The sequence below is a fragment of the Cinclus cinclus genome, chromosome 13 (assembly GCF_963662255.1).
Source record: "Cinclus cinclus chromosome 13, bCinCin1.1, whole genome shotgun sequence".
NCBI classification, from domain to species: Eukaryota; Metazoa; Chordata; class Aves; order Passeriformes; family Cinclidae; genus Cinclus; species Cinclus cinclus.
Window position 1 is genome coordinate 13,838,283 of NC_085058.1, and position 23,706 is coordinate 13,861,988.

The 23,706-nt window shown below is 43.0% G+C and overlaps 1 protein-coding gene across 1 annotated transcript; it reads right to left on the minus strand.

The window, feature by feature from the left end:
* Nucleotides 1–15,276: 15,276 nt before the first annotated feature.
* Nucleotides 15,277–23,009, minus strand: MINAR1 (membrane integral NOTCH2 associated receptor 1). Its single transcript, XM_062501819.1, has 3 exons — nucleotides 20,700–23,009; nucleotides 18,969–19,223; nucleotides 15,277–15,474 (listed from the first exon to the last, which is right to left on the minus strand). The coding sequence occupies exons 1-3, from the start codon at nucleotides 23,007–23,009 to the stop codon at nucleotides 15,277–15,279; spliced, it is 2,763 nt and encodes a 920-aa protein (XP_062357803.1).
* Between the last annotated feature and the right edge of the window lie 697 nt (nucleotides 23,010–23,706).

Below are 23,706 nucleotides of genomic sequence, written 5' to 3' on the forward strand. Positions count from 1 at the left end.
AGCCAAATTAAATCACTCTGATGAAAACCAACAACTGTGTCTTATGGTGGCCCTAAGGCATTAAGAAAGGCATTATTCCATCTTGGAACAAAATATTACAGGATGTTTCCAAGTATATTGTAGTACAGCATTTTCCATGCCTGTAAGAAAAGATTTCTATTTAAGCAGTAAATACCAATCCTTCTGCAAAACCAGTTCTGGCTCCCAATTGTCGCTGTTCCAAATTTTGCACCACCGTGCTGATTTCAGAGCTCTGGAGCAGATCTGATTTAGTGTGACCACGTGCAGTGCCCTGGGTCCTCAGGGCTGGTGCTGATTTCATTGGGGATCCACAGTTGTGCAGCAAATGTGAGGCTGTGCCCATCATCCACGGCATTCACTGGAACGACTGCAGCTACCCTGGGATAAAATCCATGGATTTCAGGGGGTTACACCAAGAAATGCCCTTAGCCCTGGAGCTGACAATATGAGTAGCCTGAGCTGTAAGAGAATGAGAATTGGTGAGCAGTTCAGAGATGCTTTTTCAGACAGTTGTTTTTGCCACATTATCTCATTGCCGTTTTTCTTCTCCGTTAGACTGTGCTGTTATGATCTCTCATTTAGGGTCATCTCAGGTTTGCAGGACATAGCATTAAAATGGAGAGAGGGGGATATTTTTAGGTCTACTGTAGAAAAACATGAGTAAGCATGGATGTTTACAGAAAGGCTAGAGAATGGTGCAAGGAAGAAGCATGAAAAGGAAAAGATTTTGCTACACATCTCCCTTCCCTGAGCAGTAATCACAAATAAAGATCATTTAGGTAGGAATATCTGAGAGCTAGGGTAGAGTTGAATCCAACTACACCATGCATAACCCACTCTGGGAATGACTTGTAGGGCAGGACTGACTCTTCAGTCAACTATCCAGTTGAGGCTAATGTGGATCTGTGCCCTGGCTACATCCAAGCTTCCTTCCCAGCATAGGGAATCACAGAAAAACCACTACCAGGTCTGTATCTATCATAGTTCTGCTATAAACACATGCCCAGCCCATGGTACAGCAGTGTTGGGGAGCACAGGGGTTTGGTTTCTCGGGGCAGTGAACAAGCCAGTGATTGTTGTTTCTTGCTCCTGTGTCAAGTTTTCACAGAGCTGCTTAATCAGTACTGCTGCAAGCAGGGAATGTGGGTTGTGCTAGTGCTTTTGCTGCATTGCTGCTGCAGGGAAATTGTACTCTTTATACATGGAATTCTTCACCACAATGATGGCAAGAAACAAGGAATTTAATGCTTGATGGTATTTGCACTGTGTCACTGAGAGAATGTGCAAGAGAAAAATCAGCTCAGTTCAACTTGGGTTATTTAGAAACTGCTTAAAACACTGCTAAAGGACTATGTAATGCAATGAGGCACCGGGTCAGAAGAGCACCCAATCCAATAAATAACTTAGTTTTGGAAACATCTTTTCCTGTTCATTAGGAATAGCAAGTGTTAAGCAAGTAATCAGTCTCTTCAGTGCAATTTCAACACAATATATGTCATGACTTGTCTTACAAAATGAATTACAGGGCTCTCTGATAAGGCTTCATTTTACTAATAGTAAAGTGGCTCCATACACCCAACAGGGCTTTGTTAAGATGGAAGCATATTGTAGCACTAATGAAGCATGAGTTCAGCCCAATTAACAGGATGGCAACTGCAATCATACATCCTTTCTATTCACTTTTATACACTCTGTCAGAGTAACAAAGTTGTGTTTCGACACTGCTGGAGCCCTCTAGCTTTGTTCCCTCTTTGCACGCCCTCTATTCCAGCTCCTTTGTTCCAGTGGGCTGGATCCAGCCCAATGCTAAGCCCATATAATCGGGGATAATAAGGCGGGGCCCCTGGGCAATGGCCCTGCTCATCACCCACCTGCAGCTCCCACTCCTCACATTTAACTTCAGGCATGAGAGCTGATCCTTTGCAATCAGTGGGGCTGCTCACAAACTTCCAGTTAAGCACAAACTAAAGTGCTTTACTGGATTAGAGCCATGGTTTGTATTGTTAGAGGAAGAGTCACAGGCAGAATTTATTTTCATGAGTAACCTATTCTGGCCAGGTTGGAAAACAGTAGCATTTTCATTACCCACTTCACAACTCACCTGAATGAACAGGAAAGGCTCCTTGCCTCCAGCTGCTCTTTCATTTGGGCTTGTAAGATGAGCCTTTGAAGGGCAGTCCAGGGCAGGTGAGTTATTTGTGTCTGATGTGGGTATGATGGAGGAGATATCCAGAGAGAAATTAACTTTATTTCATTAATTTCAACATGTTCCACTGAAATCCCTCATTTGAAGTGGTGGAAATAAGCCTGCAGATGGGGAGACACAGATCCCCTGCCTTGGCCCAGCTCCAGCTAGGGTAATTACATGCTGTCTGGATGAATGCCCTCATATGGCTTCACGTGGAAAACTCATCCTCCACTTCTCCTCCTGAAACACTGCAATGTAGGGCAGCAGTCACAGAGTGGCAACTGAGCAGTATCTGCAATTCAGGAACAGTCTCTTACAGATGAAATACAGGCTGAATTCCTTCAGTAACCACTACAGCTCCCCCGGAGAAGATTTTTGTGTTTCAGGGTATGGCTCCTGGCCCATGAGAGCTGCCAGACGGCTCAAAATGTGCACAGATAGGGTTGGTGGAAGGGTCAGCACAGAGACACCCCCTATACCACATGTTTTGGGGAAAATTCATCTCCAACTCTGCAATAATGAAACCCGACTGCAGAAGGGCACCTTTCCACTACACTGTAGTGAATGGTGTGGCACTGCTGTCAGTCACTTGGGACATCCTCTCCAGAGCACCTTCTCCAAAGTCATTCAAGGTCTACGCACAAACTCAAGCTCAGTGACTGACCATCTCTTGCCTTCAGAATGAATTTGTCTTTCCTTGGTTGAAGTAAACCACACACTACATTTTTACATAGAGTAACTTTGTAAGCAGCATGAAAAGAGATGAAGGAAGCTGTGATCAAAGCCTCCAGTAAGACAACAGTCATTGAGGGCATCTAACAAGATGCCAGATTTTGCTCTTGTTCTAAAGTGCTCTTCAGAAGCTGCATTTTCATTTGATCGCATATTTAAGAAAATCAGATCACTGCAGCAGAACTGGAAGAATTCTATTTTCTTCTACCAGTTGCAATGGCAAACTGATAGGAGTAGGAAAGATAACCCACTGTTACTGGGGGAGACTTGAATAAAACAAAAATCAGATGGAAAGTTTTCATAGGCTGACAACGTGTGGGGAAATCTCTCTTTTGGTTAATGCATTTTGGGTCTCACAGTCACTTCTATTTTTCACTACAAGGAAGCAGGACAAGAGAGGTGGGACAGTTTGGACATCAAGTGACGTCTCTCATGTCCCGTCCTTTGCTGGATTGTTTCTTGCTCTCCATTGCCATATTGTTCCAGAACACAAAAATGGCTGCATGTTCCATCTTTGCAGTGTTTCTGAATGGTTATATTTTATCTGCACCTTTTCTGAAACATAGAGTTCTTGTAACCTTGGTATTTTACATCCCTGAAGAGTTTTAGCAATATCACCTCAGCTTCCTGCAAACATCAACATGTTTGAATAATGAACATATGAACACATAATGTTCACACAATTAACACATAATGAACACATCTCTTCCCACTGACCTCATCAGACAAGCCAAATACTGAATACACCCAGGAACAAGATTATCCTCTTATTCCTAAAAGTTTGTAGAGGAGTTCTTCCAAATTAGAGGTACATGATGATAAAATCATGAATGCAATGCTGTCCTTTACTTGACCTGAATATAGCTCCTCAGTCCCCAAGAGGTTCTTCCCCTTCAAGGAATCTAGTTTACCTAAAAAAGATACAGTTCATTTGTACACAGTGAAAAATAACTCATGTGTACTAGTTTATCATTGAATAAGATTAAAATCTTGTTCTATGGCTATTTTTTTTGTTATCTTTATTGAACAGCAGAAATGCCTGCAGTGAAAGTAAGATGAAAAGCTCCAAAAGTATTCCTCCCTTAAAGGCTCAAAAACATGCAAAGAACAATTTCTTTCCAAGTGTTTCAGTTAATACTAATTTTGCAGGAAAGGAGCCTGACAAGCTTTTTCTAAGTATGGCATCAAAACAGAGCTCAGGAATGCTCAGGACATTTTCAGTAGCAGGCTCTGAACACACACGTTGGTTTTCAGGTACCTTCTCCCACATCTGGCTGATAAAGCATTACTGGGGAACTCCTGAGAGCTGAAGAAAGTAGTTTGGGAACAGAATGTAATAATACATTACAATGAAGCATTTTACAAGTGAGTGTCAAACCATTTTTGTTGATCTTAGAAAAATATTAGAATAGGAAATGAAACTATAGAATTATTAGGAATTAAAAACTTTGAGACAAAATGTCTGCAAGCTCAAGACACAGACAAATAGTTACAAAATGGCTTTATTCTCCCAGGGAACATAGCACCATCAGCAACAAATATGTTGCTTGTCTGTATTTTTATTCCAAACAGTCTTGTTTCCCATAAATCATTTGTTCAACATTTGCCTGGGTTTTGTTCTTCTAGTTTTTTGTTGTTTTGTGGTTTTTTTTTCCCCAAAATAAATAATATCCATTTACAGATAATGGCATGGGACATATTCCCATGGATAGGCAGAAGTGTTTCGCTCAAATCTGTCTGGATACCCCAACTCCTGGGACATTTTGATTTGTGTGACATTTTCACAACACAGTCATCAACTTAGATGCAAAATAGCTGATTTTCCCAACAAATGCTGCCTCTGCAGATGGAGCTGGCAGGTCCATGGCTGAGGGAAGAAGACTATGAGCCATCATGGGTGCCCTGGGAGCAGCAGGGTGTCAAGCAGAGGGGGATGAAACTACAAGAAAAGGAGGATGCCCAGCAGCTGGATCTGAGGAAAGTCTCTGCTCATGGAATGCTGACCCTCACAGCACTGAGTGAGGTTAAACTGCAGGGCCTGGTGGGTGAGATGCTGCCTCTTCAGAAAACCTGGGAAGTGGGAAGTAGGACTTCAGTAACTCCAGGATCTCACCCTCGCCATTGAAAGGCTTTGATTTTTCCTGCTATAATCTATTTCTTCCAGAAAATAAGACACTTTGGACTCTCTCTTACTTGAAAATAAAATTTTAAAAAACTCTCCCCCCCTCCCTTATTTGAAAAGATTAAGGGGGAAAAATAAGTACTGCTGAAAATACTACTAGAAAAAATATTGCAAGTAGGAAAGGGAAAGGTTACTCAAGTCATGCTTTGATAAGAGGAGCTCCAGCTCTAGACATCCATACACAGCTCAGCAGATGGCAAAACACTGCAATTCACCAAACTTTCTTTTGTCTAAGCTGGGACAGAAGCTCAAGTGCTGTGAGCTGAGGTTTCCCATCTCTCCACCCAAACCTGCAAGTCCTCTGCTGAACTCTGCTCCTGCTTTACGCTGACCCAGCCCCTCCAGAGCCAGGAGGCCACCGATAGCAGCAAGTGGACAGACAACCTCCAAAACCACTGCTTGCTCCCTCAGCTCTCTTGCTTTGAACCCAAATTTCAGGTGGGCAGCAGTCTGGGAAGAGAGGAACAGGGACTGGTTGCTGCAGTGTGTAGGACAGAGCAAGCTGACCCATCCCATCTCACCAGCACGAACATGAGCTCCTGCAAGGAAAATGACAGGGAGAAAAGCACTCAAGGTCTTTGTTTAAAATGTTCTTTCCGTTTTTTGAATTCTGTTCTCTATTTCAGGTAGCTGACTGAGGGGTTTTCCCCTTTACCCACAGCTGGAAATAAGAACCCCATGAGGAAAACCCTCATTGCCAATAAACGGCTCAAAAAAACTTCCCCAGCTGGAGACCTGCCAGGGCAGGCGGATTACAGTAACCAGCATCAACAGATTTGCATATTCAAAGACCGTAATTGAGGAAAAAGCAGTAATTCCATTATGCAAATCCCTGGGATCTCAGTGGCTGAAGCCAGAGCTCATCTTACACATCCTTACCAAAATAAACCCAAAGAGGCAGCGCGGGGCAGGCAGAGCCAGGGATTGCTGCACGGCAGAGAAAGGCACCGTAACTCATTGGTGACTGTGCTCAGTCAGCCCTGAGCTCCGGCAGCTGAGCCACCTCCTTCCCCCCTCAATATTAGATATATTTGAACTCACAGTGCTCTTCTGGGTCCATGGTGAGTTAGAGGGCAAAATTATTGCCTGCAACAGGAGAAAGGCCATAGAAGTGTATCAATAAAACAACATCCTTTCATGTGCTACCGGTGAGCTAAGCAGACAGTATCATGGTTCCTTTCTTATTTTTTTCTTAACCCTTTTCCACCTCCTCATCAGCAGAACTGGATCTGAGGAGATGTATTTCATCTGAAGGATAATTATTCATCAACTCCACTTGTGAACTTGTGCTTCAAGGTCAGCAAAGGTTATAGAGAAATGAGTAGTTCAATAGGCACATTTAAAAGCAATCAGTAATTACAGGAACTTTTTTATTTGAAACATCTGAAATACAGCTACGCTTTCAGAAGGATTCTGTTCAAGTCTGTCACATGTTATTTTCCACAATACATAGCTGACTCTGCACCAGCAATTCACCTTGATTCATAACTATCCCTCACTTCCTACTGTAAATACAATTCTAAACATATGGGAGAGAATTTATAGTGAATTAGCGTTGTACATTATCACTGTGATTAGCTGCATTTCTTACCCAGCAGATGTCTGGGTAGTAAAAATCCCCATGAGCACAATATCCTGGAATTTCCCAATTCCTTGATAACTGGTCCAAGAATTTCTCAGTCCTGCTGCGCTCTGATCCTGGTGGCCCAGAGCAGATGCTCACTGTCTGCCCATCTTCTACAGCACTAATCCCATTCTCCCCATGCTCCCAGCAGGGCATCATGCTTCCCCTGCCTTTCTCGCTCATGTTATCTTCCCCAAAAAGCTTTCCTAGGGACATTCATCATTCTCACAATACCAAAACACTTTGACAGACTGAGCCAAACACCTCCCTGGTGTTGTATCGCTGATTACCACCAGAGTTACAGATCTGATGACTGATCTGGCTGTAACTATTTATGATACTGGCAATGCCATCATAGGCATCGAGGTGGTGCTTGTAAGATTTCTCAGTCCTTGTTTGGCCCCTCTTTTCCTGGGCATCTCATGACCCCACAGCAATGGATGAACTCTATTCCAAGCAAATGCCTGAAGAGAGACACAGTGAGTAACTGGCACAAAACAAAAGCCCACAGAGACCAAGCAACTAGTCCCAAAACATGGAAGACATACGGTACTGCCTTGAGAACTTTCACATGAAATTATCTTTTCCACTGCACTGCTTTTTCCATCCCACAGATGCCTTACTTTTGGCAGCTCACCTCTTCCAGCAGAGAAAAAAGTGTCACTACCCCTCATCCCTCCCCAATGGCTCTTGTTCCTAGAGGCTAGGACAACATAAATGGATATTTTTGTCCTCCATCAGATATTTTCAGGCTGTTGTAACTGATCACTTTGCCAAGCGATTGTTGGACACAAGCCCAGGGTCTGTGATGGTTGGAGCTGCCTTGGGGATCAGTGGGCTCATGCATAGTGTGACTTGGACATGTCCAGGCATTTGCTTGCCCTGGAGGTCCAGTCCATGTCAGTTCCTCAACACTTCATACTTTTGAGTCCCAGGGAATGAGCATTTTACCTCTAACAGCAGTGATCTTGCACATACCACATCCCAAACATCAGGCTATTGCTCCAGATCACGAGCACTGAGTTTTCTTCTGGCTGTCAGACCAAGCTTTGAAGAAGTAAACAAGTGCTGTCAGATACTGTCTCAATTCCTGCCTCAGCATCCTGAAAATGTTTTTCCAACCTCTTCTCTCCAATTATCACATGAGCTAGCCCTCATCATCAGTCATTTGTCTTACATTATGTCCCCAACCTTGAATACCAGATTAGCAACTATCTTTTTACTATTAGTAAAAAAGGCTACAAACACTAATTCATCCTTCTAGCAGAAAGTGACTTTTTTACACAGTAAGAAAATGAAAGTTTAAATCTAAGTAATATAAATTAATTTATCATTTACTGAACAGTTATTGCTCACTGAGTCCAAAACAGCAGGAGGTGTAACCCTCAGGGTAACACTAACATCCACTTCAGTCTCTCCAGAGCAGACATGGTTAAAAGGCCCATTTTTAATGCACTGCATTCATAGACATCTGCTTTTGAAACCTGGAACTAAAAGGCATGCAAAGCAGCAGAAACCCAACTGAACCAACTCACAGGGCCAAAATTTTCAAGTCTTAATTGCATAAACAAAAATGTATAAAAAAATACATATTTGTGTGTTGTGCATGTACCACTTTTAAGGCATGGCTGTTCAAGGAATTAAGAGCTGTAAGGTGAGCAAAACATGAGCCCTGCTTTATTGAACAACCATTAGTCATGCTTAGAAACTGCACCATAACATTAATTTTGCAGCTACAAGATATTGGCCTTGAACAAAATTAATGCATATGCACATATTTGCTACACAGTCATAAATTTTACTAATGCAATTTTGTGAGCCTCTTAAATGGTAATCATTGCAAAAAAAAAAAATAGTAACAGGAAAAGCAGGGTAAAGTTCAACAGCAATATTTCATTACCAAGACGAGCAAAGAAGATAAATGACTCAGCTTCCTTGTTTCTCTCCTCTCCCTCCCAACACTACTTGAGGAAAAGCATGCTGCACAACACGAATCTCTGTTATTGTTGGAGGTGTGGCAGTCTGGCAGGACAGCAGATCACGAGGATTTTTCAAAGCAGAGATATATCTGTCACTAAAGCAGAGTTTACAGCAAAGGTTTTCAAAAACGAGCAGATTCCACATGATTTCCAGGGACAGACAAAATAATTAGCATTTCTTTAGTCCCTCTTTTTACTGTACATAATTAATTCCCTCTTTCCCCCTTCTTCCAGGGGGACACCTGCTGTTGTGGACACAGGCTGGAGCCCCACCACGTGCTGGGGAACCACATACAGACAGCACACTGCATACAGGCTCAAGAGGAGCAGGGAAAATAGAGCAATTCTGCTGTGAATAGCAGGATTTTCCATTTTTCTGAAATGTGAAAATCAGAACTGCGTGTTCCTACCAAAGGAGTTCACCCATTTATTTCCATCCTTAATAAATGGAATCAGTTTTCAGCTCTCTAGTTGCAGAGACTGGCAGGAAATGTGGCTTCCACAAAGCCCAACATGAAAGCAAATGGGACTTGTTTTGTAGCCTTGCCATTTCCAGGGCTGTTTCATGATTTTTGGGGGTGATGAGAGGAGGGGCCAGGCCACATTCCCTTAGTGCTGTCAGCCTCTCCAGTGGGACAGGGAGATCACAAATCTTGGGATTTTTTTCTTTAGCTGAGGCCAAAGCATCAAAGCCTGGCAGAAAATTCCCCCTTTTTACTGTGGAAATCTGGTTAACTTTGAGATAAGGCAAGATCTGAGCCTTCACTGTATGCCCAGAAACTTGCTTAGTGCTTCAGAGGAATATCCCAATATCCACAGGTCCAGGGTGCAGGAGAGCAGGGAGGAGCAGGACTGGGGATGGGTAATTGCTGCCACAATGCTCTTAATCTCTAAAAACCTCCAGCCTCAGCAGCAGCCATGTCTCCAGACACCCACCATTTCCTCAACCCTGTACTGTGTTATGCCTTGTAGAAAACTTCCCTGGTCCAGAAAGTGCTTTGCACATCTCCCCACCATCCACTGCTGCCCCACCAGGACCAGCAGAGCCTTGTGGTGCCATGCACACACCAAGCACAGCTGCTTTCTTGTGCTGGTCTCCCTTGAAAAACTCAATCTGGTGCTGTTGGGAAGGTATGGATGTATTGTTGCTGCTGGAAGAGCTTCATGCCCCTCCTGCACATAGTTTGTACTGTATTGCAGAACATAAATAAAACCATAGGGAACTTACTCATGGGAGGAGTTTGGCTGCTGACCCAACTTCTGAGCCCACTTCTTCATTGTTTGAAGATTTTGCTCCAGTGTCTAAGTGAACATTGTAGATTCAGGTAACAGCCTGCAAGATATCAAGAGATCCAGTGTCTCAGAAGTCATCCAAAGTACCCAAGTTTGCTGGAGAACCACTAGCAGGGCAGCAGCACTTTACAAGATAGAGTGTTATTTCCTGAAAAGATAGAAAGGAAAAAATGACATTACAAAAATTACCTTGTCTCCACAGTTACTTCTCCAGGTGCTTGTCTTTTCCCAAATTGCACCAACATAACTCACCTTACCTTTCAATAGGAGACACTGCTTTGGACGGGGCACTGCCTACTTTCCCTTCTTCAGTTTGCAGATGCAATTGGGTGGAGACACAGGAGTTCCTTAAAATGAAGCATATGGCCCTGAGATCCAGTGTTCTGCTTGTGACTTGTTTGTGCAATGGGCAGAGCCATTCACCAGAGCTCGATCTGAAATCAAGGATTTACTCAAGCAGGACAATTGATGGATGCGATACATTCAAAGCAGCAGCGAGCTCATGGGGCTGGGTTTTGGTTGCCAATACAATATTGTGTGTAGGAGTTTTCTTCTACCTTGAGACTCAGTGACTCCATCCAGCAGATATAAACCTGGCAGCTGCTCCATCTTCCAGCACAGCGCTGACCCAGATGAGATCTATATATCCAATATACACAGCTTCATGACTGGGGAATGCTGTGCCAGAGTGCTTAGGATTTTTTGGCATGAGCCTGGTCCCACTTATCATTTTCATGAATGTTCCTGCTCCTGGATTCATGCTGTAATGTAAAAATCAAACAGGCACTCCTACATGTAAGCTTCTGACTTGATGGGTACAAGAGAAAAACCTGAAATTGATGCAAACCCATGATAAACCATTGGTGCAAATTAATGCAAAACTATTTGTGACTGACAGTCCCTCCATGGCGACCTGTGGTGGTTTGCAGCCTGATTCACAATGTGTCAGCACCCAAAGTTGGAGCTGGTGGCTCTGGCCCCAGAGCACCCAGCATTCCCCATCCTGACCAAAACTACTAAGCAACACATTGAAGATGTTTGTGCAGCAGAGAGGAAGAAATCAGGATCTCACATTACTGTGTTTTCATGTCATTGCTCATTGTTTATATGTCCTCTTCCACAGCTGCTCTCTGTAACCTCTGACAGTGGTAGGCTCAGCTCTACCTGTTTCAACACCTGGAATTTTAAAACAACCTGATTTTGCAATTATTGACTCACAAGCAGCAAATTAAATTCATAGAGGCACCTTAAATAAACTGACTGCCTGTTCACAGGTGATTATAAACGTTTATCTATAGTACTGACATAAAAGGGCCAATAGTTGCATAAGCATGTAAGTTAAACAGGTACCAAAATATTACTCATGACCTTGTTAAAACAGTTGATATGGCAAAACTTAGTCATTAAACAACCTATGAAATGAAATATGATTAGTGTCAAGAGCTAATCTTCCACAATGTGATGCAAAGGAGCTTTTAAAAGAAACCAAACAAACTCATCTTTCATTATCTTCTGCCATCTTATTATTTCACAAGTTAGAAATCCATTAACAAGAACTAGATAGGCTGCTTAGTTATCCAACACTGAGACACTCACATCCCATGGCTATTTTGATGTCCCTGGGAAAAAAAACAACAGGAAAAGCAAATGGAGTAATAAATTATTATAACTGTTTCATTAAAACTTAGGACACTGTAATTTTCAAGTTTATTTGGTGTTATATTTAAATGAACCAAAAGGCAACATTGTACAGTAACATTATAAAATAAAATTATTACATAGTACATTAACCAAAGCCCCATTTAAAAAAAAATCCTAAAAAGTCATTTGGGGACATATCCTACTCTTGCTCTTCTGCACACATGATTTATTAAGCTCATTTAAAGCAGCACTCTTTTTTTAGGAAAAGCAAAATGGAATTTGCCCCCAAAATTGAGTATCTTTTATTATAGTTCTTGCAGTTTCACTTTATCATGTGTAATATATCAAGTTTATAAGGCATAAATACGAAAAACAGTTCAATATGCTCATCATAATTTTAATTAAGTAATATAATCTAGGACACTTTTTCAATCACACCAAGGATTACAATGTACCTATAGCTTTAGTTTCTTTTTTTTTTATACAAAAATCTATCATATAGTATACAGTGTACTGTAGTTGGTAATTGGTTCACAAGGTGGATCACGATATTCTTGCAGGTTCATATGTCAGGATTTCACAGAGTTTGTACACTCTGTGCAGGCTTCCTCCTTCCCTGGCTGCTGTCCTCCAGCAGCAACATCCCATTGCTCCATCTCCTTGCCTATTTTAAGAAGGGCTCTGTGCCAGATGCAAATCCCACCGGGAATGGCTTGGGATGCACATCCCAGTGATGCCAAGGAGCTGCCAGAGGCAGCCAGGGAGTGGAGGAGATGTCAAGGCAGCAGCTCACACAGGAGCAGGGAGTCAGGCTCTGCTCTCCCAGCTCCCCTCAGGCTCCTGGCACCATGGAAATGCTTCCAGAGACTGTAGGAGCTGCTTGGAGCCCCAGGAGGGAATCCATGACAAACCACAGTCTGGTGTGTAAGGAAACCACTGACCAATGGAGTGGGTGCCACTGGCTGCCCGTGCAAAGTAGGGATGGGCAAAAGCACCTCAATAAATTAGGAAGCAGCATGGATGTTTGGGATGCTGAGTGCTTGGGTTGGGCCAGCTTCACATCACACACAGCTCCATAATCTGCACAGGTTTCCCAGAATTTTGGGCATCTCTAATACAAAGACTCATCTGGTGCCAGCTGGATGACTTGCACAGACAAACCTTGTGATCAGTAACACCCCCCACACCCATCTCCTACCTCCCATTAAGTTGATACTTTCTAAAATCAGATTACTGAGATGCCCTGCTGCTGATTTGGGGCTGGGAGCAGCAGGGCCAGACCATTCATGGTAGTGCAAGAGGGGCTGGAGAAGGCAGGGGGTCTGTCCCCACTCATCCTGCCCCTCCAAGGGTCTTGCCACTGCTGGTGTGGGCAGCTGGGGGATTGACACTGTGACCCCACAGGGCCACACCACTCCCTCCATCAGCCAAGGAGGAGTGTCAGAGGGCTTTCTAGCATCACCTGAAACCAGGAACAGGTTTTTCTACATATACAATCAACCTATATTGTGCATGAGGTAAACTGCAGAGCAGTGTCCTCCAGAGCATTTTCCACATGTCTAATATTAGATATTTTGCTGGCAGCTCTTAATTGTCCCCAGAGGTTTCTCTACCTGTCTATATTTACTACGCATGGATCCTGAGCTCCTGTACTCAGGTGTTCTGAATCACACCATAGCCAAAGGCAGCCTAAAATAGACAGTGTGAATTGCTCCCTCCCTGCTGTGACTCCATCCTGCAGCATCTGGGAGAAAAGAGAAATTATCTTAGTATAAAGAATGGGCCAAAGCCACAGAATTTGGGTCAGGATTCAGGCCAGATTTTGTCTGTAGGCCTATTCTTGTTCTCTATCTGCTGATGGGACATCCAACCCTGTGCTTACACTTATTTTTCTGATAGATCAACAGTCTCAGGAATCACCTATCCCTAAATAAAGTACAGCACGTGAGCAGCACATAAACAGCTCTCCAGCTGCAGGGAAGAGCTGACACACATCTAAAGTCACAACAAAGCCTTCACCTCCCACACACCCTTCCCTCAATACTTTTTTTAAACCAGTCAGAAACAAAGAGTGAGTGCAGCACATCCCAGAGAGCCAGAGGAAGGAGCATCCAGTGCTTTCTCAGCTGCTGTGTCATTGTGTAGGGAGGCTGCTTCTGAAGAAACCAAATTACCCTACCTAAAGAGCATTCACTAAAAGAATCTCCTTTCCCTTGGAGGACAAGCAAGATCACTTTATTTCCTGAAAATACTTTTTTCTTTTTTTTTTCTATACTTGACAGAAGAGTAATACTGTCTGGGTTTCTGCTTTCACAAACTGTGACAGGCAATTTCTGTCCCAGTTTGAGAATTCCATTGAACCTTCTATTTGCATTTGGGATTAAGCATCAAATGGACATCTCCCATGGGATACAGACTGCTTGCTGTCTGATAGACTCAATCATCATTCTTAAGTGCATTAGCAAGAGGGAAGCAAAAGATCTCCCTGTGCTGAATTCATTGCATCAGCAGCAAGTTTCTACCATTGCTGAGAAATTGTGCCCTTAATAGAAGTGCTCAGTAACCACCAACCCTGTTGCTTGAGGAGCACTTGGAACTGTATAGAAGGCTTGTGGGAAAAGGACCTCCATTAGAATCCATTATGCTGTGATTTATGTTATGGGCTTAAAGTAGAAAAAAATTGAAGAGTCCTATTTAACCTACCATCTAAAAAAAGGCACAACGACTTTGTGAGAAAAAAAAATTGTAACTGTTCAGATTACATTTCCAAGAACTTTTAACAGAGTGTTGCTTTGATTTGCCAGTTTTGCTTGCTGGCAGGAGTGAAATTAAGACGATTTCACTGTCTGCAGAGATAAAGAACACCCTTTTGGCAAGGCAAGTTTGCCAACTCTATGCAAATGTTATTCAACAGAAGTAACTAAAACCTCTTGTGATTGTTTTAAAACATAATCTTTTTGGTCTGCAGCACATTGCACTTAACTAAGTACTCACTGATGATAGAGTGGGTCTTAGGGCAAGACCAAATACAAAGAGCCCTTTTTAATCTGAACATAGGAATGAACTCTGTTCACAGCTACACAGTCTGCTTTCGAACGAATGATCATGACATACATAAATACTATAAAATAAATACAATACATTCAGACTTTTCTACATTGTAGAGAGCTGTTAAGACTTCCCTAGCTCCCCGATGCAATGCATATAGAACATTCCCTTCTATACAGTGCTACCTCCATGTACCCATATCTCCTTTAAATGCAACATAGCTCAGACAACCTTCCTCTTTTGCCTGGATTCTCATCAGTCTCTGATTCTGTAAAACATTATATCATTTCTTTAGGAAAAAAAAATATTGCACTTTTAAAAATGCATAAAAATTGAACCGTGCTCCCATTAACTCTACCACACAGTCTATTATTTAAAATAGGACTTTTCCAAAAAATGTATCTCTAGTCGTTCTGCATTCTGCCTTCATTTACAGCATTGTCCACCAGGATATCCTCAGAACATTGTTCCTTAGCGAATTCCTTACAGTTTTGCCAGCAGCCACTTGAAACACAGCGTGAGCTATGCGAGACACACGCGGCTGGGAGTCACAGGTGTGTGCCCAGGCTCAGGATTTCATCGTGCAGATGGGAACCACAATGACCAGGATAACCGTACAAGCGGCCGCTGCGATCAGGGCAGCGATCTTGCAAACCTTTGCTCTCCTGAACTCGGCCTCTTTCCGTTTCAACAAGGAATCGTAGCCAGGAGTATAAATGTCTTCCATCCAGTACTCTAAGTTGTTTGGGTTTAAAGATTCTTGAGTCTAAAAATGAAAGGAAACAGTGGTTAATTGTCTGGGGTCTGCTGTTAATAAAATAAGTGAACAAAGCAGATGTGCCTGGAGGTCTCCCAACTGCCCCTGGATCTGCTGTCAGGATAAAGTGGGTTATTGCCATTTCTCACACCCCTTCATCTCCTGGTCCCAATTCCATAAAGCTGACAAAAGTGGTAGCAAAATACTGCAAAAAATAGATTCATGCCACAGTAAGATTCTGCTCCAAAATCCCTCACATACCTCTGATTTACCGGAAACTTCGTCATCTCAGATGACATTTAAATAAGATCTCTTTAATCTGCTCGACAGCAGAGGTGTCAGCAAGTGCTGGTCTATTACTGTTAGTAATTTTTAAATTATTAAAGCTCAACTGATGGGAAAGGTTCTTAATATACACTCCTCATGCACTACATTTTATAAAGCTAACCCTAATTTTGGCACTATGACTTGTTTGCAGGGCACGATTACCCAGCCCTGCTTCGGGGAGCTATTTACAGACCCCTTCTCTGGAATGGCATTGCCTGGAGACACACACAACCTGCAGAACTTTATCAGTACTTCCATCTGAATTACTTATTTTTTTATGTCTTACATCTTTTTATCCCTAAGTATTTAGGAGCTCTTGAAGCTTTCCCTTTCAACCTTGGTTTTTTTTTCCCTTTGAATCTCTGTGTTAGAGGAAAATAATGGGAAAACTGGGGAAACCCAAACACTATGCATTATATTGAACTTAGCAGAAAGGAATGAAGCAAAAAGAACATTTTGAAAAATGACAGCATTTTCTCAAAGCTGTCTCCTTTATCTGAGGCTCCAAAATCCTATTTCTTAAAAAAAAAAAAAAAAAAAGAAAAAAGAAAAAATATTCCATATAAAAATATTACAGTGAGAACACCCTAACACACACCATTTCTGTGCTTGTAACAGTCCTGATCCAAAGCTTGTTGGACCCTGCAAAGAAACTCCAGCTGACTTGAGAAGGATTTGAGTAAGCCTTTAATTGACTAATTCAGATTTTGTGGCCATGAGCTGGCTGAAACTTTGCTTTGCCTGATAACAGCATTTGTTTTATGTAAAGAACTGCTAAAAGAAATAGTTTTGTAGCTATCTCAGAAAAAAGCAATGAAAATTGAGCAATGGTTTTATGATCATTTAATGGACACCTCTATGATAGTGTTAGGATGCTGAAACAGAGGCCATCAGCCACATCTCTGATTCTATCTTTAGGGCTTTGAATGACCTGTTTCAGCCTTGTGAAAAAAGGCAGCAATCTCACCTCTAAAGGCATCAGAAAACAGCCTGATACTGTTTCATCCCAGGGGATCATCATACACAGAGCAAAGCAATGAATTTCACACAGAGCCCACACCTGGGACAAGCTTTGGGCCTGACCAGTTTTGCAATTTCTCTTTTTGGAGGAAAACCCAGTGGACTTGTCAGGCTCCAGGAGAAATTTTAAGTAAACAAAGGTAGAAAAACCCCAAAGATAGCCATACTATGCTTCAAGGAAATTGCAGTTTTGGACCCGTCTGCCTTGGCATTGACCTTTTAACTGCTTCAGAAGGAAGATGCATTATTAAAAAGGCCCATTACTGTTAATCAGCTTCCTTTCCCATTTCATTGCCAGACGTAGGAATGTTCATTAAGACATAATGTATTTACTTTCAGTTCTAATAAACTTAATCACTGGGGAAAAAAGCCCACTCATCAGTCTGTGTCTATTTTTTACGTTTGTCAGTAAGCTCCATTACAAAGTCTAGACGTGGGCTTTGCAGGGCAGATGCAGTTCAGAGTGTCTTTTTGGAGGGAGAGAATCAAACCAGCAAACTTCTATCACCTTTATCCAAAAGATAAATGATGGCAATAAGCCGATTTCTCTGGTTTGCTCATAGTCATGCAGAGCTGCTTACAGAGAACAAAACAGCCCAATGAGGAGCAGATGGAGAACACTTCTCCCAGAGGGGCTTTGCTTCCAAATATCACCTCCCTTATTGCCTCACACCACAGGTAAGTGATGCTTTGTGACTGTCTGCTGCAGAGAAACTTCTTCCAGCCTATTCCTACTCTAGCATACAGCCTGCAATGCCAGGGTTAGGAATTCAGTAAGCCCTCTAAAGCTTTTAAGACCCAAAAAGCAGCAGGGAGCTGAGGCAAGATGCAGCCAGCTCCCTGTGCTGCTTGGTTTCTCTCCGAGTGCACTTTAGCCACAGCAAGGAGCAGGGGCTGGTGAGGACAGGGAAGTTTGCATGAGCCAAGCAAGGAGGTGAATTTGTTGTGCACAAATTCCTGCACTAACACTCATGGGAATTGCACTACAGCACTGTGTGGGTGATGGTTTCAAATCCAAATCAGCCAGCTCGGGGTCCTGAGGCACAGCATCCTGATGGGTTTGGAGGTGGCTTAGGTACCTCAGCACTGAGCCACTGAGGGCTGGCGTGGAGCAGCAAAGTCTCAGACTCTTCCACACTACTTTCCCTGGCAGACAAGGTATGGAGACAAGCAGACTTCCTCCTTGAGCACGGCTGCAGCCCACAGACTGCTGCCCACAGAACCCAAAATGCCTGAGGTCAGCACCAGCCCCCCCCCCCCCCCCCCCCAACTGGTCCTACATTCTCCTGTCAAACTGCATTTAAATGATACACAGTTATTTTCACATCAATGTGGATTTGATTGTGTGACACATTTTAGGTCTCGAAACCAAGAAATGCTACATTTCTTTGGTCTTGATGCATTTTGGATGTCATTCTTCAGGTTTCCTCTTTAAACCTCTGCTCAGATATCTTCCTTCCTAAAAGATGTGTTGTGGTTGATCAGGCTACACAGGGAATCCAGTGGGGAATGATGGGGAATGCTCATTTTATGTCAGGTTTGTGATTTCATTTTGGGAAAATGTAAATGCAAAATTTGAATTTGTCTCCTCTGCTTGTTGCACAAGAGCCTGCACACTTATGAGCTGAACCAAAATGCAAACTAAACACACCACTAGTTGCCTGGCTGGTTTCCAACAGCCACTTCAAAGCTTCAACAGTGTTTCAAAACCAGTCATGATATTGAACATCTTCTACAAGCATTTGATGTCTCCTGTTCCTAGTAAAATGGGAAAAAAAAACAACCCTAACACTGCAATACCTTGTGAATAATTCACAGACAACAAAAACAGAAGACAGCAGACCCAGCTCCTGCACCACTCTGCCTTGCTGCAGTTATTCCCCAACTCTTCTTTAGAGCTACTAAACCCACAATGGCTTGGAAGACATCACTCCATTGCAGATTAAGCTGGGAGCATCAACCTGTCAAGGATCACCATTCAGCAATGAAACATTCACATTCTTCATTGTTCCTGGCCAGGATGGATAGGGATCAGCAAGATTAGAGGCTCACAAATCCACAGCTCTTTCCTGAGCTATCCAAATCCCTTCTTACATGCATATTCTGGCAACATCCATTTGCAATCAAGCCATTCAAATTAAACAAATGAGACTCACTTGTAGATCCAAGGCTGCAATCTTGCCTTTATCCCCCGAATTCCTCGTGTATTCCTCTATGGTCCATGATGGCTGGGCACGTTTCACTTCAGCCAGCTCTGTCAACCTCATGTCTGTGTAGAGAGGGTTGCTTTTCATGTGTGACTTGAGTGATGCAGGGTAGGGATGAGGACTAAAGACTTGTTCAATCAAGAAAGCGTCTTTTGGCTGTTTAGAGAGTCTATGTGGCTGTGGGATTTCATATTGCCTGTCTGCCTGCAATAGGGTTCAAAAGAATTTGAGAGAAAAAACAAGACTATGAGGGAGTTAAACACAAAAGACAGAGAAATTCCTTTCAGAAGCACCATGTGATAAAAAAATGGACCAGTGAGGTTTTGGATGGCCTTCATCCATTTGCCCACCTTCTTCTCACAAACAAACCAAAGAGGTATTGAGGTATTTTAGAGACACAACTCCATGTTCACTATAACATGAACACAATGCTGATGCAGTAGAAGAAATTTTAGATTTGTGCTCTCTAGAGATAAAAAAATATTTTGAAAATGGCCCTGACATCCAGAGAAGCCAAGCTGATCTGCAAAAGCTGAGAGACACAAGCAGGCTTCCAGGTTTCTATTTCCAGATCAAATCCTAACATGAACTATTGTTGAGGGATGCCCCCAGCCTGACACTGCAGCATCCATGGTACCACCCAGCGTCAGCCACAGGCCACTGAAGAAGTCTGGAGGGGACTCTCAAAATCAGCATGTCATCCTAAGCAAAGCAATGTACAAAGCAAAGAAAAGCCAAGGTTTGGGCTGACTAAGGATGGCCTTCTTCCCCCTCTGCAGTCTAGCAATAACCCATGGTTTGTGCTTTCTTGTTCACCCAACCCCATTTATTTCCATCTAACCTCTTCCTCTCTTTTCTCAACCCTTCTCTGCCCTCACACCCTGTTGTGAGGAGGCACAGCGTGCCTGTCTTGTGGTCACAATTGACAAGGGGCTGCAGGACCCCCTCCCCTCACAAACAGAAGCAAGCACCCAGCCGTGCAGTTTGAACAGAGCAGCACCCAGAGCCCTGCACAAGGGCAGCCAGGACATCCATGGGGTCAGTGAAGGGGGCACAGGGAACCTGCTGGGAGGATGGGCAGAGCTTTTCTGCCCAGCCAAACCAAGAGCACAGCTATGCTGTAGTTCCACAAGAGGAGGCTTAAGACTCATTTAAAAGACCATGAAAGTCAGAGAGAACATAACTACAATGAGCATCTTCCTGTACACATACGAGGTCTTTTTTTCCTTGAGGGATTTGAATCTATCAATCTATTTTGCTGGCTTTTAAATATGTACATGCTTCTCTGATAAAAGCTATCACAATTCAATTTCAAAATATCCCTTCTAAAACAACCACTAAAAAATTTCAATCTTCTCCACACCCTTTTTACCAAGGTAATTAGCAGGCCTCCTTAAATTGCGACAGATGATGAAGAGTAACATCACCTTCCCAAGACCTCACCCACATTACCACCCTCCCTTTGCAAAAAGCAAAGCTTTTAAGAGGCAACTTGGCCACTTTGCTGCTCATAAGCAAGAGCCTACAGGTACAAAATCACTCAATTATGATAACAATAAAGGCAGGCATAATATGGCAGGGCAAAGCATTGTCATACCCCGAGGCTTGTGATGACTATGGAAGACATTCATAACTGCATTATTTTTAAGCATTTATTATATGAGTTAAAGTTGAAATTACCTCTTTAGACTTCCTGTGCCAGTCCTTATTTTCTCCTCCATCTCTCTCTTTCATCTCCTCCTCTGTAATGCCAACTTGGTTGGTGTAAGTAATAGCTCTCCAGTCTCGGGGAGAGTTTGAAATACTTGCTATTTTGGATTCAGTTGCACTGTTTTCCTCTGTTAATGATCTTGATGATCTCCTAGTAAACAAACTTTTTTTTAAGGCCTTTACTCGAAGACTCTCGCTATTACTTCCACTGGCATCTGAACAGCACCATTCTGGATTATTCTCCAGTTTGCCTCCATGAGGAGTATTGTGGCACTGAAATATCTGCGGGGAGTTGCTCTCATCTGAAGCAGCATCGCTTGTCAAAGAGTTGAGATCTATTTGTACACTGACCTTCTCTGGCTGGTGGATCTTTTGATCCAGCTTGCTTAATTTTCCCAGGACTTGAGATATTTCTTCTCGGACACCTGAGAGAGATTCCAGTTTCTTCTCTATTTCACCAATCCTCAAGACTAATTTGCAGACACTTGTCTTCAGTTCATCATCTGTGTTATTGACATCTGCCCTGACCACTTTATCCAGTTTGTTACAGGCACTCCCATTGGAGATCTTAGTCAAATTGTGCTCAGGTGAGCTCTCACAGTCTGATTTATGCACCTGAGACAAGGAACCAGTGCTGTTGTAGCACGAGGATTGCATCACTCCGGTGGACCCGCTGATACTCATGTCATCCAAAAACCGGAAAATGTCACTGATGTCATCGCTCACGATTTCAGAGTCATCGTCTGAGTGCTTCAGAGAGTGCCGCTCACCGTACTTGGCTTGGCCTGCTGCACACAAATCCTTGCACTTCTTGTGGTCCAGAATCTGCTGCTCTGTTTGTGTCCCAACACTCATGGTCCTGTCAATGCTTACAATCTGGACAGAAGTACAGTTGATGCTTTTATCCTTAAACTTTTTGACTGGCTCGTGTTTCTCCACATCTAGAATGGAAGGAATTTCCTTAGGTTTATGTCCATTGGGCTTCACAGCATAGTTTTTCTGCATAATTGGTTGCTGATCCTTTGCATTTAGGTAGGACTGATGTCTGTCAACTGAAGGAAAGTTCGGAGATGGGTTGTTCGAACTCTGGTACCGTGGTTTCTCTTCAGACTGCTTCCTATTAAAAAATGAGCGTTCAAAGTCAGGGACCTCCTCAGTATTTAAGCTCCAGCTTTTAGCTGGCCAGGCAGTTTGTTTGGTTGGCTTTCCAGTCCACTTTTTGGTTTCCTGTGGTCCAAGAACAGTAGTTGGGCCAAAATATGTTGAAGCTTGAAGATCATCTAAGCTTTCATGTTTCGCTCGCCTTTTGTCCAGTATAGGAGAATAAATTGGATTCAAGTACTGGCTGCTGTATGGCATTTCAAAGCTGTGGTTGAAGAACGTTTGCTTAGAGCTTTCTTTCCTGTTCTGAGGCTCTCTGTGTCCATCTTCTGGCGTTTTGTTGGATGGTATTAAGTTGGGAGATATTGTAATCAGATTATGAAAATCTTCTTTGAATATATTTCTTTTCTGGACACACGACTGCATCATGAACGGCTCGTCATTTGAAATGAAAGTTTCTTTTATGCCTGCACTTATAGGCAAGGAATCCTGATCTGAAATAGATTCATTTTCAATGTTCATGGGGAAGTACGTACTCTGCATCTCACATGGTGGAGACGTGGCAATGGAGTAGGACGCCAGGGCCTGCAGCCTGTCCAGAGAGGCAGCCCGGCCCTTCATGTCCTTATTAACACCGAGCAAGAAGTTGGGTTCTGATGAGGGGACAAACTGCTGGCAGTCTTTGCAGTCCATCTTTCTGCATTTCGAAGACCTTCTGACTGGAAAGCCCCGGTTAAAGTCCTGGTCGTTGAGCTCACAGTTGGGCACACAGTCGGGCACACAGTCTACCATATTGCAGATCTCTGTGTCAGACCTGCAGGACTCGAAGGACTCCTTCTTCTTCACTTTGTGCCTTGCAACTGGAAGCTTCTCCTTGGCCACTCCCCCGTTCATTTGTATGAGGTTGAATATTGTTACTATATCTGCTGCGACCATGATTTTCTTTGATTGCTGATTGTTTACAGTGCATCTCATTTTGTCTTTGAACAAAGTCGCTGGGAAATTAGGATCCAGGCAAGCAGTGTAAAACAGCACGCTTCTGAGCTTGGCCAACTGGGATAAATCAAACCTTGCACACAGGGACTTGCAGAGATCCTGGTAAGAAACAGTATTCTGCTTTGTGTCCAGCTCCTCCAATATCTTCACCAGGAAGAGTGAGGATTCCTGGCTGGACTCCATGGCTTAAGCGTATTTTGCTGTTTAGTCTGGAAACCGTGTTCCACTTCTACAGGAACACAAAAAAGATTGCAAGTCACTGACAGATAATACCCAGGGCCTTGCACCTCAGACAGAGGTGGGGCCTGGCTCCCTAACCATGCCATCCAGGGCTTGCTTTTATAACCCATCCTCATGTTCCAAACTTCAGGCTGCACTCCTAGCATCCAATAAATCAATACTTAAATGGAATCAGGGTTTTATCTGAAAAGGCTCCTTTATGCCAATGTCAGCTAAAGCAACCAAACGAATAAACAGCAGAAGCCTTTGGAGAGGCAGATAGACAATCCCAGCCTGCTTTCTATGGGACTGGCACAGAATTTCCTACCAACTTATGAGAGGTTCAAAGCACAGTTTGAGCATCAAATTGTCTGCAATAATTCCAGTCCTAGCCTAAACAGGGCTGATCTACTGCACCATGACATGTGGTTTTCATATCTGAATGCAAATGGCTCTAAGGAAGATTTTCTGACAATAAACCTCTGATACTTTTTTAGAAGTTATCAGAGAACATAATTACCATCTTGCTTACTTTAAACCATTATTTTCTCCTCTACTCTGAATTATCTCCTTTGGATACCTCAACATATTTTTTCCAGAAATACCTTTTCTTAAGTCTAAGACTCAGGAATGGAAAAGTTTCCAGGTCCCACATGAAAAG